General features: G+C 40.9%; 1 protein-coding gene across 5 annotated transcripts in view; it reads right to left on the bottom strand.

The window, feature by feature from the left end:
* Positions 1 to 3,382: 3,382 nt before the first annotated feature.
* The window catches only part of ENTPD1 (ectonucleoside triphosphate diphosphohydrolase 1), an 89,775-nt gene continuing 79,363 nt past the window's right edge, over positions 3,383 to 13,794 (bottom strand). For all 5 annotated transcript variants that reach the window (XM_045438359.1, XM_045438360.1, XM_045438363.1 and 2 more), the window contains 3 exons: positions 9,102 to 9,218; positions 7,160 to 7,297; positions 3,383 to 5,140 (listed from right to left, as the gene is read on the bottom strand). In XM_045438359.1, the coding sequence (XP_045294315.1) occupies positions 4,934 to 5,140; positions 7,160 to 7,297; positions 9,102 to 9,218 (462 nt within the window). In that variant the 3' untranslated portion in view covers positions 3,383 to 4,933. The remainder of the gene's footprint in view (positions 5,141 to 7,159; positions 7,298 to 9,101; positions 9,219 to 13,794) is intronic.

Below are 13,794 nucleotides of genomic sequence, written 5' to 3'. Positions count from 1 at the left end.
AAACGCAAAAGGTATAGCAGTGCTTCTGTCACATGTATAGTCTTAAATGCCAGTTTTCTAAAGAGAAGGTTCATGGAGGTACTCCTTTCCCCGTTACTAAAAAATCCATCATACCTGTGATAAAAACCAATTATATTCAGTTGTATTAGGTTCATGTACAAATAAAAACTCGGGTAATTAACTACACATTGTCCTAAACACATAAAATTAAGAAAATAGACACATGTTCTTTTAGGAAATCTACCATTTGGGAATATATGGCTAATTTGCAAGCTGCTAGAGCATCCTGATTGAGGCTGTGGAAAGAAGTGGCAGATTGACTGTCAATTACTTGAAAGTAATGACATTTTTAAAGAAGAATATTCCTTGACAAGATAAGTAGACTATAATTTATAGAAAACACACTTCATGTTTTAGTTTAAGGAGACACTGTGGTGGGTTCAATCATTGTGCCCCTGCTTCACTCCTCTGTGTATTGGGATCCATCATCTGTGTCCTTTGCCTTATGACCTAGCCATTCCTCCCAGTGTTTCTCCAACTTGTCATGTTGGGCTTGGTCACATGACCTACTGTGGTCAATAGAATATGAATGGAAGGGACAGGGGCCTGTCCTGGCCAAGGCTATATAAGAGGCCTCCCATGTTTCCTCTTACTCTCTTGTGTCCCTGCCATTCATTTCTCGTAGGAGAATGCAAGATACATTGGAGCAGGCCTGAACCAGACCAACTGCCTGGAGGAGAGCTGCCCAGCTGACATGCAGACCCAAGGACATGAAGATCAACCCATGGACATGCAGAATCATGGACATGGGCTTACTATGGTAAGCCATGCAAACTTTAAGGTTGTTACAAGTTTAAAAGATAAAACTCACACAAACTGAAAAGAATCATGGTTAGCGAGCACAACTAACTATAAGCAACTGTCCTGTTCTAACAAGATAATGATTATTAGAACCTGAATCAGAGAGAGACCAGACCAATCTGGGTGAAATTCAGCTCATCTTTAAAGCTGACGATAAATAAGAATATATTTTAACAGTAATTTTAATATAATAATGTGGTAACCTTTGTGAGCTATTAAGAAACTAACCTTTAATATTCAGATTTACAATTTGATTATAGGATATAATCATCAAAATTATCTGTGTCATCTTTGAATCCAGATTAAACTTCCTGAAGGTCTTTCGTCAGGCATCTTGGCCTGAACAACAGGCATCTCTGCCTTCACAAAAAAAGGCAGCAAGACCTGAGGAATAAAGTGAAATTCTGAGCTGAGATCTTAAAGAAGAATGATGTTTAAGAATAATGTTTTAACTTCATATATAATAAATAATAGCAAGATGCTACAGTGTCTATAGCTGTTTCTTTTAATCCCCCCTCAGTAGAAAGACAAAGGATTCTTGCCTGTGTCTTTTTAAGCCTTGAACATATTTTTAGACATGTGCTGTCCAGTGGAGTAGTGACTAGTCATACGTGGCTGTTGATCACTTGAAACATAGCTGGTCCTCATTCAGATGTGCTGTAACTGCAGTGCACAACAGGGGGCTTCAAAACTTAATGTGAAAAAACAAATGTTAGTGATTTTTATATTAACTACATGTTGAAATGATAATACCTTGGATACAGTCAATTTCTTAAACTCTTCTTAGTTCCCTACTTTGCACCATCTCTTACTTGCAGAGATTTTGACTGATACAACATTAAAATGAAGTATACTTTTAAACACTTTTATTTATATTGCATTTTATATTTCTTATTAAAGAATTGGATAAGGAGAAAACTTTCTGTCTCTCTCTCTCTCTCTCTCTCACACACACACACACACACACACACACACACTTCATTCTTTTGTCTACATTAGTAACCATTTCTGATGTGGTCCACAGAAAAAAGTTTCCCACCTTCTGAAGGAATGGCAGAACTAAGTTTAGGTGAAGGGCCAGGAAGGAATGGTAATCATTTATAACCAGTGGCCAATTCAGTATTAAAATCAGTTGCAGTGACCCATTTTATTTAGCCTTTCTCATACAGAATGGCCCAAAGCAGATTCCTGAATCTGCCACAAAACCATCTTTCCCTCCAACAGAAATGAGATTAGGTTGTGCCTGCTGATCATCTCCATGACTTGAGACTTAAAACAAGTGGAATTTGGCTCCCGAATACCTTAATGCACTTGTTTTGGACCCAGGCCGCAAGACGGAAATGGAATAAGAAAAGATTTCCATGTTTATTGAAGGAAAATTGTGGATTATAATTCCAATTTGCCAAGGGACGGTGTTTATAGAAAAGACAGAGCAATAAACTTGGGACAGAATACATGAATTTGAATATCCACTCTACCATCTACTCGTCTGTGTGACCCTCATTTATAAAATAGAAATAGTACTTACGTCCTCATAGGGTTTTTTAAGAATCAGAATAGAGAATGTGCGTGACAGGGCTTTGTGTATGTAGACATAAGGAAGAAAGGAGCTGCTGTTGGCTCTAGTTATGTGACTTTTTATTTTCATCAGTATCATCAACTATTATTTATTTGATGCAGAACTGCTATGCAGTGAGCAAGCACTATAATTAAGAAGCCAGGAGTATGGGGAATCCTTGATTAGCATCGTATGCCACATATATCACCATGCAAAGTACGTGAACAGAGTATCGGTGTTGCCATGACAGACTTTGTGGACTTAAAGCAATATTAAATCACAGGTCCATCAGGGAAGAGATCATACGTCTACTTCCCTTTCTACCATGCCTGTGATCCCTGTATTCATACAGAGTTAAGTGTGTGCTTAGAAGTTATAAAGAGACAGTCTAGGGGCGCCTGGGTGGCGCAGTCGGTTAAGCATCCGACTTCAGCCAGGTCACGATCTCGCAGTCCGTGAGTTCGAGCCCCGCGTCGGGCTCTGGGCTGATGGCTCAGAGCCTGGAGCCTGTTTCCGATTCTGAGTCTCCCTCTCTCTCTGCCCCTCCCCTGTTCATGCTCTGTCTCTCTGTCCCAAAAAATAAATAAACGTTGAAAAAAAAATTAAAAAAAAAAAAAAAAAAGAGACAGTCTAGTATATTTGGGAGAGAAAATAATGGCTAAGTGCATTGCAGGCCTTAGGTCAGCCACTTGGGCAAGTGACTTACCCTCTCTGAGCCTCAGTCTGCTTCTGTGAAATGGGAGTGGTAGTGGCTCTCTTCAGATTGTTGTAGGGATTGAATGAGAGAATGGACGTAATGCATGGAAGCACGGAACATGGGGACACAATAAATGCTCCATAAATACTAGCTGTGACAACAGAGCCACTACTACTAATAAAAAGAGTTTAAATGTGCCCAAACTTGGCTTCTTATTCCTAATCAAAGTACAACAAGTTCAATTGTGAGTAGCAGAAAAGAGAAAGTTCCTGTTCTCAGTTTTATTAAGCTTGTATTCACCTGGATGTTGTAAAAAAAATGACTTAGTTATCCAAGAGATATAAGGGCATTTGGCTTCCAGTTTGTGGGAAAGCTTTTCCTCCCCCACCCCACCTCCTCCCTGCATCAGCTCAACAGTCGTCCCCAGATCCAGAGATGGGAGCTTGGGACAACGTCAGAGTAACACATCACCACTCCACGCTACTCAACAGGTAACTCTTATAGCAGTCATTAAAGGAAGAAGGTACAGGGTCTCTTCACGTTTATGTGACAAGGTCCATAGCTGCTGCTTCTCCCACAAAATAGTCCATGGAATAAGTAAAGAGATCCCATTTTTGTGTGACAGGAGTGGCAACAACACTTTCAGACCTGGTTCCTGGCACACTTTGATGAGTAAATGCCATGGCAGTGAAAAGGCATGCTGTAGCTCTCACTAAATTAAACCCTGTGACAGTAAGGCCTGGAGTGGCTTTAAAACTCAGTGGGCATCTTGTGGTGCAATTGATTAGCATATTTGGCTATTAACTAGAAGGTTGATGGTTTGAACCCACCCAGGGGTGGTCTTGTCTCCAGCTAATTTCTGGGTGGGCAGAATATTCTGGAATTAGATAGTGGTGATGGTTGCACAACACTGTGAATATGCTAAATGCAATTGAATTGTACACATTAAAATGGTGAACTCCATGTTATATGTATTTTTATTACAATAAAAATAAAAGCCCAATAGATATACTGAAGGCTGCATTTTCCAAATTCTTCATAGTAATTGTATTTTTCTTCCTGACATGTTTACCTACCATGTAGTATGCCCTTATATCTGAATGCTTATATGTCACATCAGCTTTTAAAAAAAGTCTCTAGTCTGGGGGTCCTGTTCTGTAGCATTTTGGCATCACCGAGGAACATGTAACTCATCTACATCCCTGTTTTGGATTGGCTCAAGTATTGTATTAATTACACAAGCACATAAATTCCCTTGCGAGACTCTTTGGCTCTAGCACATATTTGTCTCGTCTGGAAAATTCTCCTGTGCAAACAGCAGGCTGGGAATGAGATGTGTGTTTGCCCTCTCCAGAGGCATTGTATGGCGTTCTTAATAAATGGGCAACAGGAGAAAGAAAGGGTCTTTGTGAGTACAGCTGAACCCGTTCCTGAGATTCTTCTTTTAGCCAGCGCAGCTTCCCAGCGCAGGACGCAGGACCCTCAGTTCTTCAGGACAAAGTCAGGATTGTTCTTTTATAGAGCTAAGATCATGAAAGGCAGCAGGTCTTCCAGACCTACACAAGCACAGAGTACAAAAGAGAAAAGGGGAGATGGGAAGGACTCACAAAAGAGACAACGTCTGCAGGGTAGTCCTTGAGGCAGGTGGTGGTGAATACCTCCCATGGAAAGGCAGCAGCAAAAGCCAGGGAAGCTCTGTGCTGGTCAAGACTGGCCTTGGTGAGCAAGGAGGGATGACTTTGAACACCACTGTGGAGGAAAATGCTCCCTGGGCAAGTTTTTTTCTCACTCCAGCCAGCAGATTTCAGCTGCTCCTGCTATACCATGTCTTTCCAGAAATACGAAGGCTTGTGAAAGATAAACAAGCCTATGATGGCCACTGCAACCAGGATCAGGGAGAAGAGGACCATGAGGAAGACATATGTGGAGTGGGAGAGAGGTGTGGACAGCGGCTCCTCAGCGGGGATCATGTTGGTCAGGTTCAGCATGTAGCCCAGAGTCCATCCGACACTGCTGCTGTGGATCTGCAAAGTGGGGGAAAGGCTGTTGTTTCTGGCCAGAGGGTTAGATGAGCTTTCACACAATCCCATCCATAACACTGAGCAACAGCAGGTGGAGAGGGCCGTGTCCAGTACTCTTAATGGATCGTGTTTACATTCTAAGCTGGGAATATGGTTGTGGGGAAAATGGAGCCAGAGCATGTGATTAAAGTGAGTTGGGGAGCCTCACTGTTATATTCCTGAAATTCAGAAGGGAATTTGGTGAATAACTGCTCAATTCTCCTGCTTCTGCCAAGAAGAACTTACAAAGTTCTCTGGTCAAAAGATAAGAGAATAAAGACTGTTTCTGGTCTTTACCATCTATGTCAGGCCCAGGAACTTCATCCATATGTAACCAGGACATCTTTATGATTCAAAGAGGAAAGACTGGGGAATAATCCCAGCAAGTCTGTGTTACTTTGTGAAAGTTGGAAGACTGGACATATGCATGAGAAAGGATTCTTATTAAAGATAAAAACACGCCCTGGGCCTGCCATCTTGGATATTTTCCAGTCACCTCAAAACATACTGGAATACAGATAGTCTATGAATAATAAATAATTTTGAAAATGTTTTTATTACATGAGTTGTGCATGGTCATGGTGGGAAAATGAGGTTGTACAGAAAATCCTAAAAAGGAAAACTAAAACTTCCTATATTTGATCACTCAGAAGTTGCTGCTATTACCTTTTTGTGCTGCGGCCTCCCAAGTCTTCTCTGTGCATGTTTTTTTCATACAGAACATGTAATTAAACTGTATAGCTCATGTCTCAAGGCATCATCACTGGCATGAACCGCCTTATATGTTTACTTTTACTCACTTTATCCAATTATTTATAAATCCTAGAAATGGAGTAATTGGATAAAATGATGTGTGTATTTTAAGGCTCTTAGCACATATTGCCAAAACAGTCTCCCGAAAGGTTGTGCCAATTCACATTCCAACCAGTTTCCATGTGGAAATGCTCCTCTCCCCAAACCTTTACCAGTGCTGAGAATAATTTGTAAAAGGTCCACTTCTCTTGGTGGGGGACAGGAACCTTATCTGACTTCCCTTTATGGGGGCGGAAGGGCGGGGGCAGGGTCAAGGAAGGCTCAGAGTTAGAGAAGTTACCACCTGGGGTTTAGACATATTAGCTCATTCACCGAAGTTCAAAGAATAGAAATCACTCATAAATTTGACATAAACACATCCTTCAGAGAGACAAAATAAATTGTGACAAAATGAAAGACAGACCAGGATATTAAAACAAGGAAAAGATTTGCATTTGAATTAGCAAGGTCAACATTGACAAGAGAATAGTGAAAACAGTATTCTTAAGGCTGCTACAGCCCTGTGCTTCAATGCTTTGCTTTGCTTGAAGTCACCATATTTAATAAAGGGAGTATTGTGTTTTGCCATTAGTGGGTATGGGTCGAAAAGGTAGAGTTGCCCATCAGTGTAAATGTTTCTCTATGCCTGGATACCTGCAGGTGGCGCTCTGGTAAAGCACAGCCGTGAGGCTGCTTCTGTAAGGCTGACGCTAACCTGACTTCTAAGCAAAGACCCCCATTCACAGTCACTCATCTCCTTCTTTACACTAAGCTTTCAATTTAGTCAATCTTGATGAGCCCTGATGAGAAGCCATGATAATCATTTGGGATGATCTGGGATAATCATTTGGGATGATGGCCTTTGGGATGGATGTTGAGGTCAGCAAACAGAATCAATGAGGCTACTGAAATTCTGTTACATTACTTTAATATCTCACTGTTTGTTTTATAAGGAATTAGTCACTGTTATATGAGCAGAAAGGATTCTGTACAGGTAGTGCTCCTTAGATAGGTTATCCTCAACTGGCCGGTCAACATAGGAGGGCCTGACATAAAATGTCAGCTTGGGTTACAGGTGAATGGTAGAACAGGACACCAGGCCAAACTTAACAGGCTGACTCCTACCTCTTTCAAGCCCAAGGCTGCCTCAGTCACCCAATCAGCCCACAACCCAGCAAGTACCCAAATTACCTTGCCCATGAAATGAATATTCTTCCAGGAATCAGCTGTGAAATGATAGCCATTCAGAAGGAGAGAGAGGATATAGGCTCCAGAAAAGCAATATTCACTCAGGTACTTCTCCTTCACATCACCAAAATATGTCTTCAGCTGGAAGTGAAGTGAAGGAAATATCACACATGTACAACAGACACCTCTCCATGGCCCTCTTTTCACCATCGGAGCTGAGCAATTGAGGAGAAAGGCCCAGCCCAGCCAGGCCTGAGCGCTGGCCTCTCCAGAGGGCCTTAGGAGGGGGCTGCACTCCTTTAGCGGATGCAGGGGCTCACAGTTTAGGGTCTGTTATGGAAGCTTTTCCTCCACTGGGTTCTATGAGATAGTAATACGTGCTCCCCTGAGTGTTTTGTTAGCTGTAAAGTGCTGAGGTATTTTGAGGGGCTCTTTCAGAAAGCTCTGAATACCCTTCCTTCCTGTTCTAACTCAGACAGAATATGAGGGAGAAGTCCGAGCCTCTTGCACAATCTTCCTTCCTTTTCTGGTCAGTGCCAAGGAGAAGAGCACCCATTTTTAATTAATTACACCTCTTCAGAATGAAAGCACCATTCACATTTGCAACCCTGTCAACTTAAAACAGCTGTTGTTTTGACCTACCCCTAGATGATCTTTTTTGATTAGAGTAGACCCCATACCTCTCTCCTCCCTGGAAACTTTCATCAAGAAGTACTAGATTTTGGGGGTGCCTGGGTGGCTCAGTCAGTTAAGCGTCCGACTTCGGCTCAGGTCATGATCTCACGGTCTGTGAGTTCGAGCCCCGCATCGGGCTCTGTGCTGACAGCTCAGAGCCTGGAGCCTGCTTCAGATTCTGTGTCTCCCTCTCTCTCTCTGACCCTCCCCGGTTCATGCTCTGTCTCTCTCTGTCTCAAAAATAAACAAACACTAAAAAAAAAAAGAAGTACTAGATTTTGAATGACTCAGTGCTTCAGACAAGAAAAAATTTGTGCTTCAAATTTATGAATAAGTAGGAGATACCTTGGACCTGGGCAGTGGAGAAAGGGTCTTAACACAACGGCATTTGTAGCAGATTCTGTGAATTCCCTGTCTTCCTTGCTCATACAACTCTGACTGGGGGCTGGGAAGGGGAATGTGCAACAACATGCCCAGTCCAGGGAGTACCTCACACTGGAGCTAAGGCTCTAAGCCCGTCCTAATATCCTGCACCCTGCTTTCCCAGCCAGTCCTGGCTAACAAGTAAGAGAAAGACTTCTCAGAAGCTTCTAGGATAGCTTATAGTTTCTTGAAAAATGGAATAGATGTATCTGGCTCTACCCTTCTGACCTTGAACGTAACTGTGATCTCTGAAGCCACAACTTGTGTCCATGAGAAGATAGGCATAACAAGAGAATTGAAGGGGCGCCTGGGTGGCTCATCGGTTCAGCATCCTACTCTTGATCTTGTCTCAGGTCATGATCTCATGGTTCGTGGGTTTGAGCCCCACTTCGGGCTCTGTCCTGGCAGTGTGGAGCCTGCTTGGGGTTCTCTCTCTCTCTCTCTCTCTCTCTCTCTCTCTCTCTCTCCTTCTCTCTGCCCCTCTCCTGCTCGTGCTCTCTCTCTCAAAATAAATAAATAAACTAAAACCAAACCAAACGAAACCAAAACCAGAATTGAAGAAGTAATGGCTTAGATAGAGTCAACTGCTGACCCCATACCAGCAGCTGCCAACTGCCAGACTTGGTATTAGGTGAGAAAAGTAAGACCATGTTTGTTTAAGCCATTGTGTGTCCAGTAATCAAGAAATGGCTGATGCACTCACTCCTACCTAAGAGCACCCTCTGGGCCTTTCTAACATGTTTGCTGGATCTTGGTCAGGTTAGCAGGACTTAAAGAACAGACTTACATCCTCTGTGACGTCAAGGGCATGGGGCAATACTGAAAGCTGCTATTTCTAGTCACTTACCTCTTTCCAAGGCTGAGAGCAGAACTTTTCCATACTGTCGATCACCTTTTCCTGAGTAGGGGTTTCCTCTGATGTAAAGTTTAAAAACTCCATCACATAGTAATAAGCTGAAAATGCCTGCAACAGAAAATGCAGTTTTGCACTGTGTCCAACACAGGGGGACACTGACTCACTCTCCAGAAGGCTGAACCCGTAGTGAAGGTGCCTGGAAATCTCTGTTGAGTAAACTGACGAACCAAGTGATATTCCTGCCCCCAGAGCTGCTTCCTTCCTGAAAGAGGTATCATTTTGTTGCTGCTGCTTTGCTGCTGATGTGCATTTCTGAGCTACCGGGTAACTAATTTTCTCTATAATTTTAATGGAAGAGTCAGGGAGAAAGAACGTTGAGAGAGGAGAAGAGGAGAGAGGAACAGGTTTTAAAAATCCCATCTTTAAAAAACTGTGTATTGGGGCACTTAGTTGGTTTCAGCTCAGGTCATGATCTCACCATTTGTGAGTTCTCGCAGGCTCTGCACTGTTTCTGTATCTATTGAGCTGATCATGTGGGTTTTCATCCTTAATTCTGTTAATATGGTATATCACACCAGTTGATTTTTGTATGTGGAACCATCATTGCATCCCAGGGATAAATCCCACTTAGTCATGGTGTATGAGCCTTTCATGTACTGTTGAATTCAGTCTACTAGTATTTTGTTGAGGATTTTGGTTGTTCAAAAGTGTGTTATTTAATTTCCACATACTTGTGAATTTTCCAGTGTCCTTATGCTATAGATTTATAGTTTTATTCCATTGTGGGGAATTTTATACCTGGTGGGGCACCTGGGCGGCTCAGTTGGTTAAGCATCTGACTTTGGCTCAGGTCATGATCTCGCAGTTCGTGGGTTTTAGCCCTGCATCAGGCTCTGTGCTCAGAGCGCAGAGCCTGGAGCCTGCTTCAGATTCTGTGTCTCTCTCTCTGCCCCTCCCCTGCTTGTGCTCTCTGTCTCTCAAAAATAAATAAACTTTATAAAAAGAAAAAAGAAAGAAAGAAAGAAAAGATACCTGGTATAATATCAGTCTTCTTAAATTCATTGAGATTTATTTTGTGACTTAAGATGTGATCTATCTTAGAGAATGTTCCATGTGCACTTGAGAAGAATATATATTCTGCTGCCCTTGGGTGGAATGTTTTGTATTTGCCTGTTAGGTCTATTGGTCTATGGAGTGGTTCAAGTTGCTGTTGTTCTATCTGTTATTGAAAGTGAGGCACTGGGGTGCCTGGGTGGCCCAGTCAGTTGAGCATCTGACTCTTGCTTTTGGCTCAGGTCATGATCCCAGGGTCGTGGGACCAAGCCTCACATAGGACTCCATGCTGAGCATGGAGCCTGCTTGAGATTCTCTCTCTCCCTCTGCCCCTCTCCCCTGCTCATGCACTCTCCTACAATTATAATATTGCTGTCTCTTCCTCCCATCAGTTCTATCAATGTTTGCTTTAAAGACTCAGGTGCTCTGATTTGGGGTATATACATAGTTATAATTAATGTATCTTCCTGGTGAATTGGCCCTTTATCATTATATAATATCCTTCTTGGACTCTTGTGAAAAATTTTGACTTAAAATATATTTTGTCTGGTTAAGTATGGCCACCCTTGCTTTCTTTTGGTTGGCACTTGCATGGAATATCTTTTTCCATCACTTCACTTTTGGCCTATGCGAGTTTCCTAAGTCTAAAGTGAGTTTCTTGTGGAACATATAGTTGGATCTTTAAGCTTTTTGTATAGTTTGATTTTTTAATAAGCATGTCTTAATTTTTATAATTAATATTTCCTTAAGTTGTTACATTTCAGAAGACTTTCCGAAATTACCCCTAGAGCTCATTCTACCAGCAAAAGGCTTAATGAGTTAAGCATCTAAAAACTCTCTTGCTTTTGCTAAGGCATGACATTTGCTTTTTAGATAAGTAAATTATTGTGAAAAACATTAACAAATAGAAAATTTGAGTAGGCAGATAATGCAAAATATTGAGTCTTCAGTGGGATACATAGTTTGTCGGCAGGAACTCCTGGTCTATGCCACCACCTACCCCCAAAGCTCTGCATGCCATAGACTCTTGAAGATTGTTGCCTGAACTACAGAAACCTCCCTTAGTATCTCAATCCTACTCTTACTTATTTTTCAATATATAAAAGTTACCCTCTTCATTTCTTTCCCTTCAAAATACATATGTCTTAAGAATTCTGGCTTATTAGAAAGTAACACATGTTTGTCGTATAGAATTTAATTATTACAAGTTAAAAATAAAAGTTTCCTTGGGGTGCCTGGGTGGCTCAGTGGGTTAAGCATCCTACTTCGGCTCAGGTCATGATCTCACCACTCATGAGTTTGAGCCCTGCATTGGGCTCTGTGCTGACAGCTCAGAGCCTGGAGCTTGCTTCCAATTCTGTGTCTCTCTCTCTCTGCCCCTCCTCCGCTCACACTCTGTCTCTCTCTCTCTCTCTAAAAAATAAACATTAAAAAAATAAAAAGTAAATAAAAGTTTCCCTTCATCTAACCATTCCCTAGAGAGAAACAATTTTAACAATTTAAACAATTTAAACAATTTTAACAATTTTGCTGCTTAATCCCTGCAGCAAATATATATGTAAAATATTAAAATATATGTATATATTTTTAACCTAGATGTTATCATACTAGACACATTGTTTTATAATCCTACTTCATTCCACTTGATAATAATACATCATGGGCAAATTTCCCTGTAGATTTTACCTTACCCATGTAAATGACTATAAAAGGTTACTATGTATAGCTATATCATAATTTACTTAATCTCCTATTCATGAGTATTTAGGCTTTCTAATATTTCACTATTATAAATAATGCCACAATATACTTACATCTTTGAACCTTTGCATTGAGAGAATTTCCTGAGGGCAAAATGTTTGGTCATAAGGTAAATATATTTTGTGAGTAGAAATATGCACTAAAAGAGTGTTCATAAAGTGGTACATAATATCCCCAAACTGGAAACAACTTAAATGTCCATTAACTATAGAATGAATAGATAAATGTTAGTGTATTTTTGAAAAATGTTTATTCATTTTTTGAGGGGGGGAGGGGCAGAGAAAAGGGGAGACAGAGGACCCAAAGCAGGCTCTGAACTGACAGCAGAGAGCCCAGTTCGGGGCTTGAACTCATGAACCCTGAGATCATGACCTGAGCTGAAGTCAGGTGCCTAACTGACTGAACCACCCAGGCACCCCAGTTTTAGTGTATTCATGCAAAGGAATACCACATTGCAATGAAAGAATGAACTACTGTTACATGCAACAACATAGATAAATCTCAGACAATACTGAGTGAAAGAAGTGTGACAAAAAAGAATACATACTACGATTCCAAGAATTAGCAACACTAATCTATCCGGATAGAAATCAGGCTAGTAAGTATCTTTAGAGGGAGTGTGTCAACTGGGAGAGTGGATAATGGAACCTTTTAGGATGCTGGGAATGTTCTATATCTTCATCTAGATGATGGACTCACAGGTGTAGTCCTTAAAAACTATCAGGCTATGGCCTTAAAATGTACACACTTTACTGCAAGTATGTCAGACCTAAAATTTTAAAATATCTATACAGATCTTATGAGATCTTCTTTCAAAAAGACTCTTAACACTTTATAACTGTAGGAGATAATTTTTCCCTAAAGCTTAAAATATGCTCTATTTTCTTTGAGTCCCAAAAATGGTACTTTATAAGCCCCTCAAACAGGGTTATTCATTTCCTCCAAAGCCTGGAATTATTTCTTTCCAAACCCCTGAACCATATCTTCATCTTTAATCTTCCTAAAATTACCATCATTTTCCTGTACTATACACAACTGAGTTTACAGATCATAAACCTCAGACAAAGGCATCTAATGATCAAAACGCTATCTTTAAGCTTGGGGGAAAACTTTTGGAATACTAGAGGCAAGTCTCCTGCCTGCCCACATGGAAACAAATTGAAGTACTTATAGGTCTCTGAACATGCTACATGCTTTTCCACCTCCATTCTGTGCATGCTGGTCATCTCCCTAGAATATTCCAAATACTAAAGTGCTCTTACTGAAATATACAATATTCCAGGCATTCTGGCAGGCCTAGAAATAAAAAGATAAAAAGTATACCATCCTTCCCTTCTTCCCCACAGTGGGGGAGACTGACATGTCAACCTATAAAGACCATGCCCATGCCAGCCAGCCAAATTTTGTACAACTTTTAATCTATACAAAAATGCAATACATGTATTCCTGTTCAATTTAACTTAGCTGGTTTCAGTGCAGCGTCTATCTTCTCTCAAGTTTCTTCTTGTTTTTGTGATATCAATTACCAACCCTCCTCCCTGCTCCCCCAACTTTGGAACATCTCGCAGGGAGCTTTCTGTTTACTTTGACATGTCTTCTGAAACTATGCTCCTTAAAATCTCTCCTAATTGGCAAATTCAATAGCCTTTTTTTTTTCATTCCACCTCTTCCTTGACTTTTGGCTGCATATCATTCATTCATTCATTCATTCATTCAACAACTATTTATTGAATAACAACTATGTTCCAAGCAGTGATGGAAATAGATGAAAATCCCTGCCCTCTAGTGGAAGACAGCACAACCCAAACAAGTAGCAGATGGTATGATGGACAATAAATAAGTGCCATAAAAATAAAGCCTTTTGTTACAT

The sequence above is a fragment of the Leopardus geoffroyi genome, chromosome D2 (genome assembly GCF_018350155.1).
Source record: "Leopardus geoffroyi isolate Oge1 chromosome D2, O.geoffroyi_Oge1_pat1.0, whole genome shotgun sequence".
Taxonomy (NCBI): Eukaryota; Metazoa; Chordata; class Mammalia; order Carnivora; family Felidae; genus Leopardus; species Leopardus geoffroyi.
Note: the sequence above shows the minus strand (reverse complement) of the source record. Positions and strands in the feature narration are given on the sequence as shown.